The following is an 18,796-nucleotide window of genomic DNA, read 5'->3' as shown; positions in this document are numbered from 1 at the left end:
AATAGGATGTGCATGTCTGTGTTTTCCCCCAGAACTGAGCCTAGGGCCTCAAACATTCTCATTAAACCACACGCTCCACCCTAGAAAATAAGTTGTGGCTCTCTGTGAAGTTATTGCTGAATCCAAAGCACACCTGGGTTGTTAAGTCCTAGTTAGGACTAACGTGACTAACCTTGTAAGCAACCAATTACGGTTTCAGAGACACAGTGTCTACAGCGTGTCTACAGCGTGTCTACAGAGTGTCAACTGACCCCTGATGTTGAATATGCACTGCTTAACTGAGTCTCTTTTGTCCTTCAGAAAAGGATGCAAATTTTGCTATCTTTATGTCTTATTTGTATGATTTTATGCCAAGATTAAATGTTCATTGAATAAAGAAAGACCCGATCCAGACTATAAAATACATTAAGTAATGAACAGTCTAGGTAAATGGAAATGCCATACAGTTCTGATGATTAAAAACTCAATCCCATTTCTCTCAATACAAGAATCCTCAAAGGGAGACCTGTGGTGCCAGGGATCAAAGCCAGGGTCTCGCACATACTAGGGAAGCCCGTGCCACTGGCTTCGTCCTGGCCCAGTGGGAGCCGGAATTAAGAAAGGATGGCTTGGCCAGGGACGATGGAGCACATCTGCAATGTCACAACCGCAAACTTGAACTCTGACTCACGGCCATCCTGGTCAGGACAGCCAGGGCTACACACACTAAGACTCTAAACTTTAAACAAACAAACACGAGCCAAGTGGCTTTGTGAGGTTACTGGATTGGACTTGGTAAGTTACCTGAACTCTCAGCTTTGCAGCATCCATCTTTTTACGGAACTCCTTCTGTAATTTTACCTTCAGAGCAACATCAGAGAGGTCTTTGCCTTCCAGCTCCTGCAGCTGCTTTCGGGTTTCCGTGAGCTCCACCTTTGCCTGCTCAGCCTCATGCTCCAGCTTCGTTACCTTCAGAGAATACTGTCTGCTCACAGACTTGGCATTGTCACCTTCACCAAAGCACAGCGGGAAGAAGAATTACAAACTCCAATCCCACACTGAAGCAGGGGCGGCTACAACCGAGCTCTGTCGCTGAACAGGCAGATGGACCTGCAGGCTCCCCAGCAAACCCAGCTTGCCCTCGGCCCCCAGCCTTCTTAAAAATGGCTCCTGTCTGGTGCCAGCTGATCTCTTCATGGCTTTATCTTTTGTGTCTACTGTTTAGTCAGGATCTATTTTTTATGTATTTTTATGTATGTGTATATCTGTATATGTCAGTGCATGTGTGTGCTGTCCACTGGGGCCAGAGAGGCTGTGGATTCTGTGGAGCTGGAGTTACCCAGGGTTATGAGTCACCCAGTGTGGGAGCTGGGAACCAAACCCAGGTCTCTCCAGCCTAGTGAGTTGTTATATCCTCTCAAGTTGCAACTGAGTTTGGCTGGCATCGACCTTCAGCTAAGACAGGAGGACGCTGGAAAGAAGGCTCATTGTTAAGGGCACTGGCTGCTCTTCAGAGAAGCTAAGCTCATTTCCCTGTACCCATATGGGGGCTGACAAGCATTCACAACTCCAGTTCCATGTGGCATATACACACACTACATCGATACTGTGGCATGTATATACACACAACAAATAAATATAATTTAAAAAATAAGTATCCCTTAATACAGAGCTAACTATTCTTCCTGCATTTCATTACACTTGACCTTAGCCAAAAGGCTGAGAAGCGATCTTCACTTCATTGAAGTAATTAAATATTTTTAAATTTATTTATTTGTGTGTGTGTGTGTGTATCCCAAATGTCCCAAGTGCAGGCCTGAGAAAAGCTTTGTCAGTTCTCCCTCTATAATACAGACCCTGGGATTTGAACTCAGGCCCTGAAGATGCATGGCTCAGCGGTCCCCAGCTCCAAGAACTACTTTGTTGTTTTCTCAATCCCAGCTGTGGCTAAATTTAGCAGAGCCAATGCAGCAGACAGTAAAGTCTTTTAATTTTTTTTTTCTTTTCTTTTTTTTTTTCGGAGCTGCAGACCGAACCCAGGGCCTTGCGCTTGCTAGGCAAGCGCTCTACCACTGAGCTAAATCCCCAACCCAAGTCTTTTAATTTTTAGAATAAAAATATAACAAACACAGAGTTAGCTGTCTTCACATTCTAGAACGCTGTACCTACGTAACAATAATATACACAACTGAGACTACTGGGGAGGAGAGGACCGAGGAGCCTGAGCTAACCAGCGGGAACGACGTGCTACCCACCCCCAGCCTGACAAAAACTTGGTTTATCAAAGAAATAACTCTTAAGGACAAATCTTTAAATTTTCAGAGAAATAAAAACTGTCTACAGCTAAAGTCCAGTGGTTATTGTTAACAATAAACTTTCAGGCTGAGGAGAGAGCTCATTGGGAGATCGTGTGTAGTGTGCTCCAAGCCCTGAGTTCAATCCCCAATAAGGAAAAATAACCAAGGAAAACTGAACTAAGTCAACACTGATTGACAATTACAGGTGGTCACTCTCAGGCCCTGGCTTATGTGGCAGCAGTTAGTGGCCAGCACACACAAACACTGAACCTGCTTTTGCCTTGGTTTTGCTGTCACTGTTGTTGTATTGAAGAGGGAATGTCACTCTATAGCCCAGGCTGTCCTGGAAGTCACTGCCTGGCTCAGACTGGCTTTGAACCTACAGAATTCCTCCTTTTCAGCTTCTGAAGTGCTGTGATTACAGAGGGGAGGCCCAGCTAAAACCCCAAGTTTAATCCCCTGCTCTACAGGGAAAAGGAAAAGAAACGTGTTCCTTTAAGGTACACACGAAGTACCATGAAGTTCTCACACAAGCAGAACAGTTCAAAGGAGTCCTGGCCTCAGACTCCGGCACATGCTGGCTCCGACACACAGCTCTGTGAAGCGAGCCGAGCTGCCCAGGACAGCTGTGGGCCACGGAGCTGGAGTGCACCGCACCACATCCCAGGGCGTCTCCGTGCCCTTCCTCACACTCCTACACACTGTTACCTGTTTTGATTAACTCTTTGATCAGATCTTCTTTCATCCTGATGTTGATTGTGAGTTCTCGCATTTTCTGTTTAGCTTTATTAAGTATGAGTTCTGAAGTCCTTAATTTTTGTAAATTTAACTCTTGACTCTCTTGGAGAGATTCCATCTTCAAATCTTTAAAATCAAAGACACAAAAATCTCAGTGTATAATACTCAATGGGGGCGGAATGTTGAAACGTTAAAGACAGAACAAGACCAACCTAGAGTGTCGCAGTTACTCTTCTGCTGTGTGAGAAGCAGAGACAACCTAGAGTGTCTCAGTTACTCTTCTGCTGTGTGAGAAGCAGAGACAACCTAGAGTGTCGCAGTTACTCTTCTGCTGTGTGAGAAGCAGAGACAACCTAGGGTGTCGCAGTTACTCTTCTGCTGTGTGAGAAGCAGAGACAACCTAGGGTGTCGCAGTTACTCTTCTGCTGTGTGAGAAGCAGAGACAACCTAGGGTGTCGCAGTTACTCTTCTGCTGTGTGAGAAGCAGAGACAACCTAGGGTGTCTCAGTTACTCTTCTGCTGTGTGAGAAGCAGAGACAACCTAGGGTGTCGCAGTTACTCTTCTGTTGTGTGAGAAGCAGAGACAACCTAGGGTGTCGCAGTTACTCTTCTGTTGTGTGAGAAGCAGAGACAACCTAGGGTGTCGCAGTTACTCTTCTGTTGTGTGAGAAGCATGGTTGTTGCAATTTATACAAGACACCACTGAGTTTGCCTCACAGCTTCAGAGGGTTAGAGGCCTGAGGGCAGAGCAAGGCAGCAGGGACCGCTGAGAGCTCATACCTTGACCCACAACCACAAGGCAAGAGAGCACAGTGCGAATGCTGTGAGCTTTTTAAAACCTTAAAGCCTGTCACCCCCAGTGACACACTTCCTCCAACAAGGTCACCCCTCCTAATTCTTCCCACACAGTCTACCAACTGGAGACCACGCATTGAAACAAGCCTGTGGGCTGTTCTCGGTACCCACACCGAGGTAGCAGAAGAATAGGAGGGGCTTCCAAACAGGAAGCACGTGCAGCAACTGACACCTAAGCTTTGAGCTTGGCAAGTTTTTAGTCTAGGTTTTTAATTGAAAATTAATCTTTATACATAAAGCTATGCATATATGCATCATTCCATACGAATGGAAGAACAGCTTTAGTTCCCTTTAGCTAAGTGAGGCAGATATGGAAGCCGCTACCTTGTCCCTCGAGACTGTGCTGCAGCACAGGGTGTCAGGGTGGGAGCAGTCACGGCAGTGGGCTGGCACAGAGGGACTAGTGTGGTGCTCATGCACACTGTAGCCCGGGCTTCCTTTGTGACTGCAGACCAGTAACAAATGACTCAAGGACGGACACTGGACTAGCGCCTAACTCTACTACTCCTGCATTCTAAATTATCACTAGCTTTGCTTTTAGTCTAATTTTGGTAGATATTGTAAGCATGTTATGTTTATCATTTGACACTTTCGATGTTCGGTTCTCTATAATATTGCTTTTATGCATTATTCCACTTACAGGACAAAGTGTGGTAAGGTTAGCTGGGGAAGTGGCCCAGTGGTGAGGAGCACACTGGCGGCCCTCACAGCGGACCGGAGTTTGATTCCCAATGCCTACCACATTGCACAGCTCACGACTGTAACATCACACTCCTAGCCTCTGCAATATTTGTGCATATGTGCACAAACCCACAAAAGAACTTTAAGAATGTCTTTTCATTTTGCAAACTTTAATTAAAATAAAATGACATGATCCTCCTTCCTCTTCCTCCCCTCTTGCCCTCTCCCCTTCCCCCACTTCAGCCCCTTCCTCGTCCCCTGCTGCTGCCTCGCACATTCATGGCTCCTTTCTCTTTGATTACTACATAACTGTTTTTAATAAACCATTACTAGCATAGAGGACACTAATTAGGCTTCAAGCACAATGGCGTGCTGACCAGGAGACACGCCTCGTAGGCTGGGCAGGGCGTAACCAGCAACACAAAGCAGGGCAAGTCTGCATCCACACCTCTGCCCTCAGAGTTTGTCTCCACACGGCTGACTGGGGGAAACCCTTTTAGTTTTTATTTTTGAGACAGGAGCTCATTAAGCAATCCAGGGCTACTTTGAATTAAGTAATCCAGGGCTACTTTGAATTCTTACTGCTTGGTGCCTAAGTGCTGAGGCTGCAGGTGTAGAAACCCACCCAGGTTTTAGAAACCAATGAATGAATGTGTAGGAAAAAATAGAGGCGGATGTGAGAGTGAACCATGCTTCAGCAGCACAGGCCCACTTCTGGCTTTGAGAGGATGGGGTGCTTTTTAAATGGCCACTAATTGACCCATACACCCGTGCTAACAGGGGACACCTACCTCCATTCCCCAGATAGGACCTCTGACACTCAGCCTGAGTGTCACTCATTTCAACAAGAGAGCAAACAGAGCCTGGCTTTTTGACCCATGAGTGACTTCTAGATCTAAAAAAGAACATTTTTAGAACATTAGAATTAAAGGCAACTTCCTTGTTAGCATTTCCCAGATTCTCAAATTAGATCCTCTAAAAGGTAACAGAGTGTTTTAAAACAAGCATATTTGACTAATACTCTTTAAAATTAAGGAATTACCTCCAACTCAGATCCAAGGTTTGCAACCACTGTGGCAGAATACAAAAATCAAACAACAACAAAGCAAAATAAACAAAAACCCTCTCTGGATGCCTAAGTCTAGCGGCTCAGTGGTTAAGAGCACTTGTTGCTCTTTCAGAAAGAACCCAGGTTCAATGCCCAGCATCTACATGGCCACTAGCAACCAACTGTAACTTCAGGCCCAAGACTCTGAAGCCCTCTTCCAGCCTCCTCAGGCACCAGGCAGGTACAAAGACATACATGTGGGTGAAACACATTCAAATAAAATAAATAAAAAATTTTAAAAGATTTGTTTATTTATTTAATGTATGTGAGTACACTGTAGCTATCTTCAGACACACACTAGAGGAGGGCATCAGATCCCAGATGGTTGTGAGCCACCATGTGGTTGCTGGGAATTGAACTCAGGACCTCTTAACCACTGAGCCACCTCTCCAGCCCCCAAGCAAATACATTTTTAAAAATTAAAAAAAAGACTTCTGTTTAAGCACCTTTTTTTTTTCCTTTTTCTTTTTTTCGGAGCTGGGGACCGAACCCAGGGCCTTGCGTTTGCTAGGCAAGCGCTCTACCACTGAGCTAAATCCCCAACCCCTTAAGCACCTTTTTTAAATAAATAAAGATGACAGGAGATTTAGCAGAAAGTCCCCACTGAGTATTAAATGGGCAAACAGTACAAGGAAGAAACCACCAATTACAAGGACCATGCTTACCGAGAGCCCCACGACATACCTAACTCTGGGCTTCTCCTGGCCCTCTGAGTCCTCATCATCACTGTTGTCAGAGAACTGGCAGTGGAGAACTTCATCTTGGTCTTCTAGGTGACCCATCAGCATCTGACTTCGAGTTCGGAAGCCAGCGAATACTTGATCCAGAGAGTATACAGGAGAACTTGAGCAAACCTTGCAAGGGATCCCCGCCCAACAAAAGAGGCGACTCTTTAATGTCAACTCTTAGGACACACAGTGATTTTGAGGGAAATAGGTCAGTACTCTATGTCACCAATCACTGAACATATGTCCCCTGCAGCAGGTCAGAATCAGTTCCACAATGGAATACAATTCCACAGTGGTACACACCATAGACATACACTTCTCCCTGACATCGTACAGCTCTCCTTCTTGTATTCTCAGTGAAGGTTGATGGAGGACAGTTTTCAAAATAAAGCCTAGAGAAGCATCAACACCCTCCTGTCTGGAATGGCTTGTGGTCCCCAGCAAAACTGTGCATAACTCAACTGCCCCAGGTCAGAGCCTGTGGGGAAGCGCAGGGCTGCTGCCGGATGCAAAGCCTTCATTCCCAAATTCCAACTCTGGAAGTCAGGCACGGTCACTCGTCCTTGATGCATGCGGAGGGCAGACATTACTAAACTAATGCTCCAAGTGATACTTTAATTAGAGTATAGAATAAGTAAATTCTATGGGCCACCTAGGAATATTTAATATTATAATGTTCCTACTGGAAATGTATTTTAAATACCCAAAAATGGTTCTGGAAACAGTGGAGTAGAAACTGCTTTTATACTTTTATTCTAGACTCTATTTCCAAATATTTTTCTTGCCCCTCACCTCTCAATAAGGAAATAACAGGATGACTTCTCAAAAACAAAGTAATGAAGTCTTCAGAAGACATTCAGTTGTTGGGGTGAGTCACTGCAGAAGCTATTAGAGTTGTCATGTATATCAGGGTGCAGGTATCACAGTGGTTTCCTCACGGAGGAGCCACTGACAGTGAATGCTGAGAGGGGAAGATGCTATGTCCTTTAGGTGTGAGGCTACCTCAGGGGGTGACTCCTACCCGTGCACACAGGGCAACACTAACTAGTGGATTAAATAAGCAGATAATTATAGAAGAAGGAAGGAGATGTGACAGGAGTCCTGAGGGGAGTTGGGGAGGGAGAGACAGGGATGGATATTATTACATGCATGTGTGAAAATTTCAAAGAAAAACTGAAAACTTAAAAATCCAATCAGCTGAGAGGTGAACCCTCACATACTCATCCCAAGTGTGTGCTTCGTCCCAATCCTCTGATATCTGATTTCTGTGTTCCTGTGGTCGGTCATCCCATGCTGTCACAATGAGGGGGACAGGTTTCTAAGTGGCCTCCTAGTACTGAGAACTGAGGTACAAGGATAGGCCCCCAGCCCTTCCAAACAGTTCCCTTCTTTCTGTCTTGGGCCACTGAGGCCATAAAGCTCTTCTGCCCCTGCTCCCTTGGCCGGGATGCTCGCCTCACAAGGGTCTGGAAACAAGAAGCCAATCAATCGAGAACTAAACCTGGAGCCCAGAGGCAAAACAGAGCTTGCCTCCTTTGAGTACTTAGTTTTTGGTCACAGACTGCAAAGGCCTAATATTTCTCCCTAATATTCAATGGAAATTAACTACATATTCCACCATAAAGAAAATGTCAGTAGCTTCCCAATGCAAAACTAAAACTCATGATTACAATGGTTTAAAGTTGAAAACCTAAGCATTGAAACATGAAAAGCTACTGACCTTGAAGCACCCAGGCTTGGGACCTAACAGAGGAGTTGTGAGTATACGGTTAGGACAGAGTGGGGCAGCGCTGGGCTGGGCACTGTCACCCGAGAGAGCCTGGGACATAGCAGGTATTTGGATTTACAGTGAGGATACGGTGGGGCAGTGCTGTTGGACTCAGCACATCCCACCAGGGTCCCCACACCTACTCTAAGGAGCCTGCCCTCACTCAGGTTCAGTCACATCTACACCTGCCTGACACAGAGCCTGCCCCTCCCTAACCTGCTGCCTCCCTGACTTCTCATCCTCCGACTAACTTACCATAGAGATCTCAAACAATCCATTCATAACATTAGTAAGTAGAAACAAAACTCAATCTGATAAATGGATCTTTTTCATAGTACTCTTTTTGGTTTATCCCACAAAAGTCTGCACTGGCCTGGAGAGATGTGCTCTTGCACAGGACCTGCATTTGGTTTCTGTCACCTGCACTGCTGTGACTTCAGCTCCTGACTGAGCTCCAGCTCTAGGGGCCCTGATGCTGTCTCGGGCCCACACAGTACCAGGCAAGCACATGATACACAGAGACATACATAGGCAAACATGCACACACGCACAAACATTTTAGGGTAAATCACACATGGCTTTACTACCTATATATTCACAGATAAAGGCTAAATCCACATTTCATGTGATGCTTATGCCATCTTGACTGTCACTTGGAATGCCAAACCACACAAGAGTTTCACCCTGAAAACTAGACAAATAGATAAGCAAACCCCACTGCCTGACCTCAGTTCACTCTGAGAAGTAACAGGACAAGGTCATGACACCATCAAACTCAGCCATGCGGGGAAGGGGCAGGAGGGAGAGACAGCCGACTTGTAGGTGCAGAGGGAAAGCGGCCCCAGGGGGGCTGGCCAGCAGGGTCCAGGGCAGCAAGGATGAAATATAGATTTAGTGTTAACTCGGGAATCGGAGGGGAGTGTGTCAGCCGCATGGAGTTAGGGAGGTATATAAAATGTAAGGCTGCGTGTGTGCATGTGTATGTGCACGTGCGTGTCTTTCAAGGATCCAGAACACTGGGGGGACAGTGAGAAGTGCGTGCACACCCACGGGAACCGTAGAGTGGATTAATCTAATACCACTACACTCCTAAGACTTACAAACACTCTGGTGTTATAACTTTCAAATCTCAAAGGACTCAGGCCAATGCCTGACTCACCTTCTTGAAATCCTGTCTTGATGGGATATAAACATAATGTCCCCAGTGACTGTCAAACGGAGCCGTGTGAGGTCGCTTTTCTGGGGCCCTGGCGTCAGGCCCGTCCCCACAGCTTTCCTTGGTGGAGGTGGGCATCGACGAGCTACGTTTTGCTAGTTCCTCACTCAGCTGGTCCACAAGGAGCTGCTGCTCTATTATCTTTTCATTCTGTGTAGAAGAGAGGTGTTTGAGAAACAGACCCTCAGCATACACACACTCCTAAAAAAGAACCGAGTCAAACTGTCCACAAGTCACAATTGTCTAAAAGGAACCTCATCCCTTCTCCTTTGTGCCCATAAGTAACTAGCACGGCTCTAGGAGCTAAGAACGTTCTTCTTCAGTGCTGGCATGAGGCTCAGGGCCTGTGCACACTGAGCTTTATCCCCAACCCACGGAAATGTACTGAATAGTAAGCACAAACAGCCAATTATTATTATTATTATTATTATTATTATTAATAACAACAGCCCATTAGCTGTGATTGGTAAGTTGACACTGTGATTCTAGCTACTTAGCTGTGTTTACACAAGTCGGAACTTTCTGCTGAAACACACAATGTACCTGACAAAGCTGGAAAGCTCAAGTATTACAACACTTAGGCGACTACAGCAAAGGAGACAGAAAGTGGGAGATGAGCAGAGTGAAACTTTTAAGTGACAAAGGAAGCACAGAGCACAGACAGGAGCCATGAGGAGGAGAGGCACTAGGAGAGGGGTTTGGATCCTGAAGAGAGATGTGCCACACAGAGGATGTGTCTGCCCTGTGGCTCAACTGAGTTAGAAGCACGGCCAGCTCAGAAAGCTCTAACTTCAGTGTGTGTTGCACAAGCACAGAAGGTGCACCAGTGTGTCATGGTCCCAGCACCCAGGAGCCAGAGGTAGCTGGGTCTCTGAGTTTGAGGCCAGTCCGGTCTACATAGCAAATTGCAAGTCAGCCAGAGCTGTACAGTGAGACCCTGCCTTAAACAACAAAAGGACAAAGCTCATGAGCAGAAGCTTAGCCAGGCTGGGGCTGGGCTCAGCTGATCCAACTTTCCTATAGGCATGACGCCCTAGACTCATCCTTGGCATCACAGAAACTGGGCAGAGTCGCTCATGCCTATGGTCCCAACACTTGGACTTGGGAGGTAGAAACAGAAGGTCAAGGTCCCCTGGCCTGTGAAGAGTGTGAGGCCAGCCTTGGCTACATGAGACCCACTCTCAAGAACAGCCAACCACAACAAAGGACCGCTAGGCACAGTGAGGCAGGCCTGTGGCCGCAAAAAGAGAAAGCAGAAGGGTCACAAGTTTGAACAGAGCCTCACCTGGTATGATCTGGTCTCAAAAGCAGAACAGATGGACAGTCAGAAAAGTGCCATTCCTCCGAGCTTCACATGTACTGCAGCACTTAACAGGGAAATGCCAAGCCTCTCATTGTGTTGATACAGAATAATAAAATACAACCTTATTTTAAAGTCGCCTCAAGATATTATTGATAATGCAAGATATTAGGGCTGGTGTGGTGGCTCATACCCTTAATCTCAACAATTGAAAGGCAGAGACAGGTAGATCTCTTTGAGTTAAGAGGCCAGCCTGGTCTACAAAGCAAGTTTCAGGCTAGTCAGGGCTACAGTGAGTTTCTGTCTCAAAAACAAACAAACAAACAATGAAAGGGCTGGGTACAGCTGGATCTGGTGGTGTAGGGGACAGAGACAGGAAGGCAGATGTTAAGGGTGGGCTTTTTGTGGGCTATGAATTAGTTCAAGATCACCTGTGGCAACATTATTAAATCGTGGTTCAAAATGAAAGGGGGCTAGACACATGGCTCAGCAGTTAACAGCACTGGCTGTTGTTCAGAGGACCCAAGTTCCAGCCTAGAGCCCACATGGCCTCTCAGAACTGCCTGTAACTGTAACAGGTGAGACCTCTCCAGGCAGACAAAGCACTACACACAAAACATACCTTAATAGGATAAGAAGAGGACTGAGTAATACAGCTCAGTTGTATTTATCTAGCATGTATGAGGCCTCAGGTTCAGTTCCCAGTACTACACACACACACACACACACACACACACACAGAGAGAGAGAGAGAGAGAGAGAGAGAGAGAGAGAGAGAGAGAGATGAAAATCAACTTAGTTCCACATATCAACAAATAATAAGAAAGGTAAAATTTTGTAAGGTTGAGTTGACAGTTACATTTTAAAAACTACTTAAGAACAAATCTGGCAAGGTGTGGTGGGTCACTTCTGTAAGTACAGTACTCAGGCTAATAGATCTCTGAGTTCCAAACTAGCCTGGTCTACACAGTACATTCAAGAGCATCCAGGACTACACTCTAAGGTCTTGTCTCAAAGAACAAAAACTGTCAGGGGCCATAATCTCCCTGAGATGGCCTGCTTCAGATTATTATAGAGTCTGTGACAGGTTTGCCCTTATGAAGCAAGGCTGTAAGGGAATTCATTTTAGGAAAGATTCCTGCTATTGAAATGCTTTTCCTGTTATTATTAAACACATATAACAACCATTAAGTAATAGCACACCCCTTTGGAGCAGTTCTCTGCAGATGTACGAAGATGTCCTTTCTTGTAGTGATACTATGTAGACAAGTAGATGACTTCCTAAGTCTTATTATGATCCTATAAGAATTCCTAAAATGATACGTGATTATTAAGCTCCTTTATCGTGGGGCGCTGTTAAGCCCTTTTCTGATAGTCAAAGCCGCAGTGAGGACTCTGCAGCCTCCAGTCAGGCTCCTAAGTGCATGTTAATCGCTCTTCGATGGTAACCAGACTTTCTCCTACTCACAGCACATTCCAGTGATGGTAAAACAATTACCCAAAGGTGATAAAAAGGGAACTCATGATTTTTATAGATGCTAGGACAGAGGATAAAATACTGACTGGGTTTATCTCTACAAAATTCCACCAATAACTTAGTTACGGTTTTAAACCTCCTATGAACCTGTAGAGCTGTGACAGGTGCTGGATGTTTAGCCAGATAAATTACTCCTGATGAATATGCATGCAAACATTCTCTGTTGTAAACTTCTATTTCAATTTATGATTTCATTTTATGTGCAAACTTGTAATGAACTCTTTAACATGTGGTCGTGTATTTTGAAAGATGCATAAGTGCTGAGGACAAAGATGAGAGGGAGAGAGAGGGAACTTTTTCCCTTAGGAGAATATTTGCCTTTCCGGGCTTAGAGTAGAAACTTTTTCCTTTTCCCCACTTAGAAGAATTTTTACCTTTCCTCACTTAGGATCATTCTGCTTTCCCCCTTAGATAGCTTTCATAGGAAACTTTTTACAATCTAGTACTAAATGCTATAACCGCTCTTCTAAGTGTCCCTTTTTCTTCTTGCTGCCTTCAGACTAGCAGGCCGAAAGTTAGAGCGGAGCAGTTCCTGCTGAGATTGTACAAAGGCTGTGTACTCACTCCTTTGCTGTTATAGGAAGAGGTGCTAAGTGCCAGAGACTGCAGTTTCTGGACTCAGAGGATCACAGAAGGCAGGTCAGCTACTGCAGCAAGGTAACTCAGACTTAGATAAATAAACTTTATTATACAGCAACCCTAAATGTCTTGTAAGACAAAGTCTTGCCCTCCGCCAATGCTCCCCCTGCCCCCTACTGCCTCCTTCACCAGGGCTTGCCCCCTGGCAAAAAACCATCCGAACAAAAAATAATAAAACAAAATATTTCCAATACTTAACAAAAAATACGTTATTGGAGAATGAGGTGCATAATGTAAATGAATGGAAGAATAAACTGTCTTCATCGGTCACAAGATGCTTTTTCTTTCCAGGCGTGGTAGGCTGCACCTTTAATTTCAGCAGAGGCAGGCAGATAACCTCCCCACATAATTAGATAAAAATGAATCTTCTATAAAATGAAAATTATAACCAATTAGTTATAATTTGATGAATTAGACACAAAAACACTCAATAAAAATATTTGCAAACAATTCAAGAACACAGAAAAGGAATGTCCTCCTTGATCAAGCTGCTTTCGTTTCAGCAATGCAGGGTTGGTTCAGCCACGTTAAAGCAGTAAGTATAATTTCTAACATAAATTCAAGGTCAGAAATCACATGATCACCTCAATAAGTACAGGGTGGACCTGACAAAATCCAACATCCTTTCATGATAAGAGCCCTGGAGAGATTGGGGACAAGGGGACCATAAAGTACAGCAAAGGCTGCATGAGACAACATGCAGCGAACATGGAGGTCCATGGAGAAAACTCCAAGTTTTCAACTAAAACCTAAACAAGACACACAGCTCCAGCCTCCACACTCTCATCCCGTATGTAAAGTCTTCGACCGCGGACTAAGACAAGAAGAGCAAAGGAAAGGTACACAGACAGGAAAGGGCCCGGAGAGGGGAGGCAGATCTCTGTGAGTGCAGGGCTACTCTGTCCTACAGTCCGAGGGCCAGGCCTGCCAGGGCCACAGCGGGAGACCCCGAGACTGGTCTCAAACAAACAGAACAGCAGCAGTGGGAAAGGAGGAAGTCAGCATCCCCGTTGGCACAGCCAAGGGCTCACAAGAAAGCCCAGAGCTGATGCTCACGGCAAAGTGAGTGACAACTCATATAAGAACCATTAGCTTTCCTGTAACCTATGACAGGCATATAAGAAGAACATGGAAATTCTCCTGCTCACAACAGCCTGAAGCCAAAATAAAGTACCCTGGAATAAACCTACTGCAGGGTACGGAAGACAAACCCGAAGAATCAAACTGAGGGAAGCACTAGCAGACAGACAGACAATGTATGCCATCAGGCTGGGATGATTAACATGTGAAAATGTCTGTCTTACCAAAACCAGTCTACAGCTTCAATGCGAGCCCAATCAAAACTCCAGTGACATCATTCACAGAAACAGAAAAAGTCTGAAAATCTTTACAGAACTCAAAGAAACTCTGACAAAAAGACTTGTCCATGATTAAGTATCATCACGTGTGACCTCACAGTTCCAACCCAGAGGCCTAGTAACAAGAGCAGTGCAGCACCAGCACGAAGCCACATGCCAGGCTGGGGACAGAGCAGGGACCTAGATCTACATAACTTCGTCCACCTGATCTTTTCTTTTGAGACTCAGTTTCTCTGTGTGTATCCCTGGCTAGCCTGTAACTCACTATGTAGATCAGGCTGGCCTCAAACTCACATCTACCTGTCTCTGCCTCCCAAATCTATCATGGTCACCGATCCACCTGACTTTTGACAAAAATGTTAACAACAATTACAGCAGCAGCAGCAGCAGCAGCAGCAGGACACTGTTGAGAACCAGTGCCTTCAACAGATGACGTGGGGAAAGTGGGTTTGCACAGTAGAAGGAAACCAGATCCTTATTGCTCACCCTCCACAAAGATCAACTGCAAATGAACCAAAGACCTTAATACAAAAGAAACACCCAAGCTACCAAAAGCAACGGTAGGAACTGCGCTTCAAGATATAGACAGGTAAGGACGCTCTAGACTCCAATCAGCAAACGGTTCTCCTGAAATTAAAACACTTTCTGTAGAGCTAAGGAAACTCACCCAGGCAGAGAGGCAGCCTACAGAAAGGGAAAATCCTTGCCAGCTACATATCTGACAGAAAATTAGTATCCAGAATAAACAAAGAAGCTAATGTTAAACATGACTTTAAAAACAGGGCCATGGATCTGAACAGAGTTTTCAAAAGAAGAAATGCAAATGGTAATCAAAATTTAAACAATATTTAACATCAACTAGAGGTGGTGCTGCATGCCTTTAATCCCAGCACTGGGAAGGCAAAGGCAGGCAGATCTCTGTTCAAGGCCAGCCTGGTCTACAAGGAGAATTCCAGGATAGCCAGGGCTGTACAGAGAAACTCTCTCAAAACAAAAACAAACCAAAAAAAAAAAAAAAAAAAAGGAAAAAAGAAAAGTGTTTAACCTCATTTGTCATCATCAGAAAGTGATGCTTTGAGCTGCCATCTTGCCCTAGTCAGATCGGCTACCAGATGGCCGGAGCTTTAACACGCTTACATTGTCTGCTGCCAAGCCTAAAGACTCAAGTTATCCCCAGGCCACACACGGTATACCGAGAGAACCAAGTCCAGACATGCACAGCGGCACATGTACACACATACCCACATGGGCGGGGTGTAAACAAGCAAGTGTGAAAGAAAGTCAAAGGAGGCAGGAACGTGGGGAGAGGGCAGCTCCCCTTGTTGAGAGCATGGGGTGCGTGCGTGCGAGTGTGCCAGGAAGTCGCAGTACAGCCACCATACAGCCAGCTACTGCTCCTGGGTGTCTGTCCACCAAGGGGACTCTGTAGCATGCGAGAGATACTTACACATGCATGCTCAGTGCTGCTCTGTCCTCGACATGAGGGAACAATCACCCCATGTCAATCCGCTGACTATGGAGAGGGGACGTGCATGCACAGCTAGCTGAAAGGAAAAGCCAACTTTTCAGGAAACGGATGCAACTGGATCAGGTAATTCTGAGTGAGGTAAGCCAGGCCCAGGAAGACGATTCCAGACATTCTTGTACATGGGGCCTAACTCCAAACCCTTCAGGCGTCTATGTTCCCGACACAGGCCGAGTAGCAAGCGATGATCCATTGGGGAAGAGGTGAGCTCTTCATGGGGAGGGAAGAGCACGCAGCACTGGAGGGAAGAGTGGAGGATGGGAGACTGGAGGTTGAAAGACTATGAGTGATGAAGGCAGGGCGGGAAAGGGGAGGCTGGAGAAAGAGTCAGTCATACTAAGAATGTACGGAAACATACAAACTACTAAAACTAAATAAAAAACATCATTTTAAAAGCTTGACTGGAGGAGGTGCCCAGTAGAGTTGATGGTGCTGCCCCCAGCAACCACAGATTTGTAAGTAAATATCACTATGCACATCCTGGATTCTCCCCCTGTGAGCTGTTACCCAGCTACACCTCACTGCTACTGCTCTTGGTACTCATCACAATGAGGTAGGAAGCTAATGCTGAAAGCACCACATTTTGCAGAACCCAGAGAAACCCTGCTTCACCCTCAGGCCTAGCTCTCACAGTGCCACAGGTGCTGTGTGTGAGGCTATGGGAGAAAAGCCATCATCATCTTTCCTGGCTCGGAACCCTCTGTGCTACAATCTGACATTCCAGGCGAGTACGTTTTGCGGTAACCATTTGCTTTACGATTGAATGTGAGGCCTGCTCCACAGGAAGGAACTAGTACTCAGTATAGTAAACTTCATCAGCAGCTCTGGCTGAGGCCGCCAACGGCTTTCGGAGAGAATGTACTGCCGACGTTTTGAAAATGGACAAACTCCCTTGTAGACATTAGCTCCTTTCTGCAGAGGGTGACAATCAATGCAGATTCGCAACTGTCAAAGCGCTGAGGGCTAGTGACTGCTGAGTTCTCAGCCCTAAATGACATCTCCAAGGCTCAGGGAGCAACCCTCGAGAGAGTGGGAGATAACGAGAGGCAGAGAACAGGAAGGAGCACTATGACATGCTGTATCCTGGGTCCTGCGTCCCACTAGACACACACACACACACACACACACACACACACACACACACACACACACACTATGACATGCTGTATCCTGGGTCCTGCGTCCCACTAGACCACAGTGTAGATAGAGCAGCTGAGCGTGAGTGCGTGCACACGCGCGCGCGCACGCGCACACACACACACACACATACACACACATACACACACACACGCACACGCACACGCACACACACACACACACACATGGGAGCAGGAAGCAGGCTAGCTGAGAAGGTGTCAGGAAGAGTGGGAAGGGGTAAAAGGGTAATGGCCATTGAACATGATCATGATACAGTCTATATAAATAATTGTGAAAAATTAATTAAAAATTTAAAAAGGAAAAAGATGGAAATCACATTATTCCTGTTTATCTTTTAAAGACTTATGTGTGTATGTTTGCCCGCATGAGTTAGGTACAGCAGTCCCTGTGGAGGCTCGAGGGGATCCGCTCCCCTGGAACTGGAGTTACAGGCCAGCTGCCTGTCGAGTGCTGGGAAGCAGACCCAGGACTTCTGCAAGAGCAGTTAGCGCTTCTAACTCAGGAGCCATGGCTCAGGCCTATGATGGTTTTTTTAACAAACAGCTAAACACTCTACCAAAAAAAACTTGTCAAAAATCAACTCATAAAACTAGTAGAACTTTTAAATAACAATAACAAAATTCCTGAGAAAGGTCAAGAAAATAATCTCACAGTAAGTACAAAAATTGTAAATATCACCAACAGTGACTAAATAACCCTAGCATGAAAATGGTAGAATCCAGTGGGACCCCAAGGAAATGGTAAGAATCCAGTGGGACCCCGAGGAAATGGTAGAATCCAGTGGGACCCCGAGGAAATGGTAGAATCCAGTGGGACCCCAAGGAAATGGTAGAATCCAGTGGGACCCCCAGGAAATGACCTTCTGTGCTCATGCACTGGAAGAAAATACTTAATACCCCACAGCACCCGAAGCACTGTTTACATTCAATGTAGTTCCATCCCAATAGCAGTGATATTCTTTACAAAGGCAGAAGAGACACGACCAAAATCTGTTTGCGACTATGAAAGCTGAAAAAGCAAAGGAAGTCTGGGCACTGGGGCAGAGAGAGAGACTTGAAATACCTGATTCCAAACCAACAGCGTGCTGCACTGGATGAAGACACAGAAGCTGTGTTTACTTACGCTGTAGGGTGAGTTACAGAGGGCGCTGGAACACAGTGCCTACAGTCAGTGTGCTGCCTGCCTAATCTACGTCAGCTGGACACAAGCTAGAGCCATCTGAGAGGAGGGGACCTCAACTGAGAAAATGCCTCCATAAGAGACAGGCCGAAGCCAAGCATATAGATTCTTTCTAATTAGTGACTGATGACGGAGGCTTCAGCCCACAGTGGGCAGTGCTATCCCTGGGTAGGTGGTCCTGGATTCTATAAGCAAGGCGAGCAGCCATGGGGAGCAAGCCAGTAAGCAACAGCCCTCCATGGCCTCTGCATCAGCTCCTGCCTCCAGGCATCTGCCCTGAGTGAGTCCCTGTCCTCGCACCCATCCTAAATGGCTATATACAAGTGTTAAGTCAAAGAGTCCCTTTCTTCCTCAATTTGCTTTTGGTCATGAGGTTTTTGCTGCAGCAATAGAAAATCCACCTAAGACAGACAGCAAAAATACAGACTGGAAAGAGCAGCATTTTCAGTAAACTGTGCTCAGGAAATTGGATATTCACATAGAAAAGAAAGGAACTGGACCTCTGTCTCTTCTATATAAAAAACAACTTAAAAAAGCAGGGCAAGTACATTAGGACACCAGTCCGAACAAATTATTTTGTTTTGTTTTTGAGACAGGGTCTCACTATGTACCCCTAGCTGGTCTAGAACCCCCTATGTAGACCAGGCTGTCCTGGAATTCCCTTTGTAGACCAGGCTTGCCTCTGATTCATAGGGATCACCAGGACTCCTGAGTGCTGGGATTGAAGGTG

At 45.7% G+C, this 18,796-nt stretch overlaps 1 protein-coding gene across 9 annotated transcripts in view; it reads right to left on the bottom strand.

Annotated features, from left to right (window-relative positions):
- Kif27 (kinesin family member 27) overlaps nt 1-18,796 on the bottom strand; it is a 78,786-nt gene that overhangs the window by 43,105 nt on the left and 16,885 nt on the right. For all 9 annotated transcript variants that reach the window (XR_360722.5, XR_360721.5, XR_010058809.1 and 6 more), the window contains 5 exons: nt 9,314-9,520; nt 6,343-6,512; nt 5,342-5,445; nt 2,985-3,140; nt 784-989 (listed from right to left, as the gene is read on the bottom strand). Coding sequence is in view for 6 of the 9 variants with exons in the window: in XM_006253556.5 (XP_006253618.1) it covers nt 784-989; nt 2,985-3,140; nt 5,342-5,445; nt 6,343-6,512; nt 9,314-9,520 (843 nt within the window). In the remaining 3 variants the exon portion in view is untranslated. The remainder of the gene's footprint in view (nt 1-783; nt 990-2,984; nt 3,141-5,341; nt 5,446-6,342; nt 6,513-9,313; nt 9,521-18,796) is intronic.

Source organism: Rattus norvegicus, chromosome 17, assembly GCF_036323735.1.
Source record: "Rattus norvegicus strain BN/NHsdMcwi chromosome 17, GRCr8, whole genome shotgun sequence".
Classification (NCBI taxonomy): Eukaryota; Metazoa; Chordata; class Mammalia; order Rodentia; family Muridae; genus Rattus; species Rattus norvegicus.
This window is presented reverse-complemented; position numbering and strand designations above follow the sequence as displayed.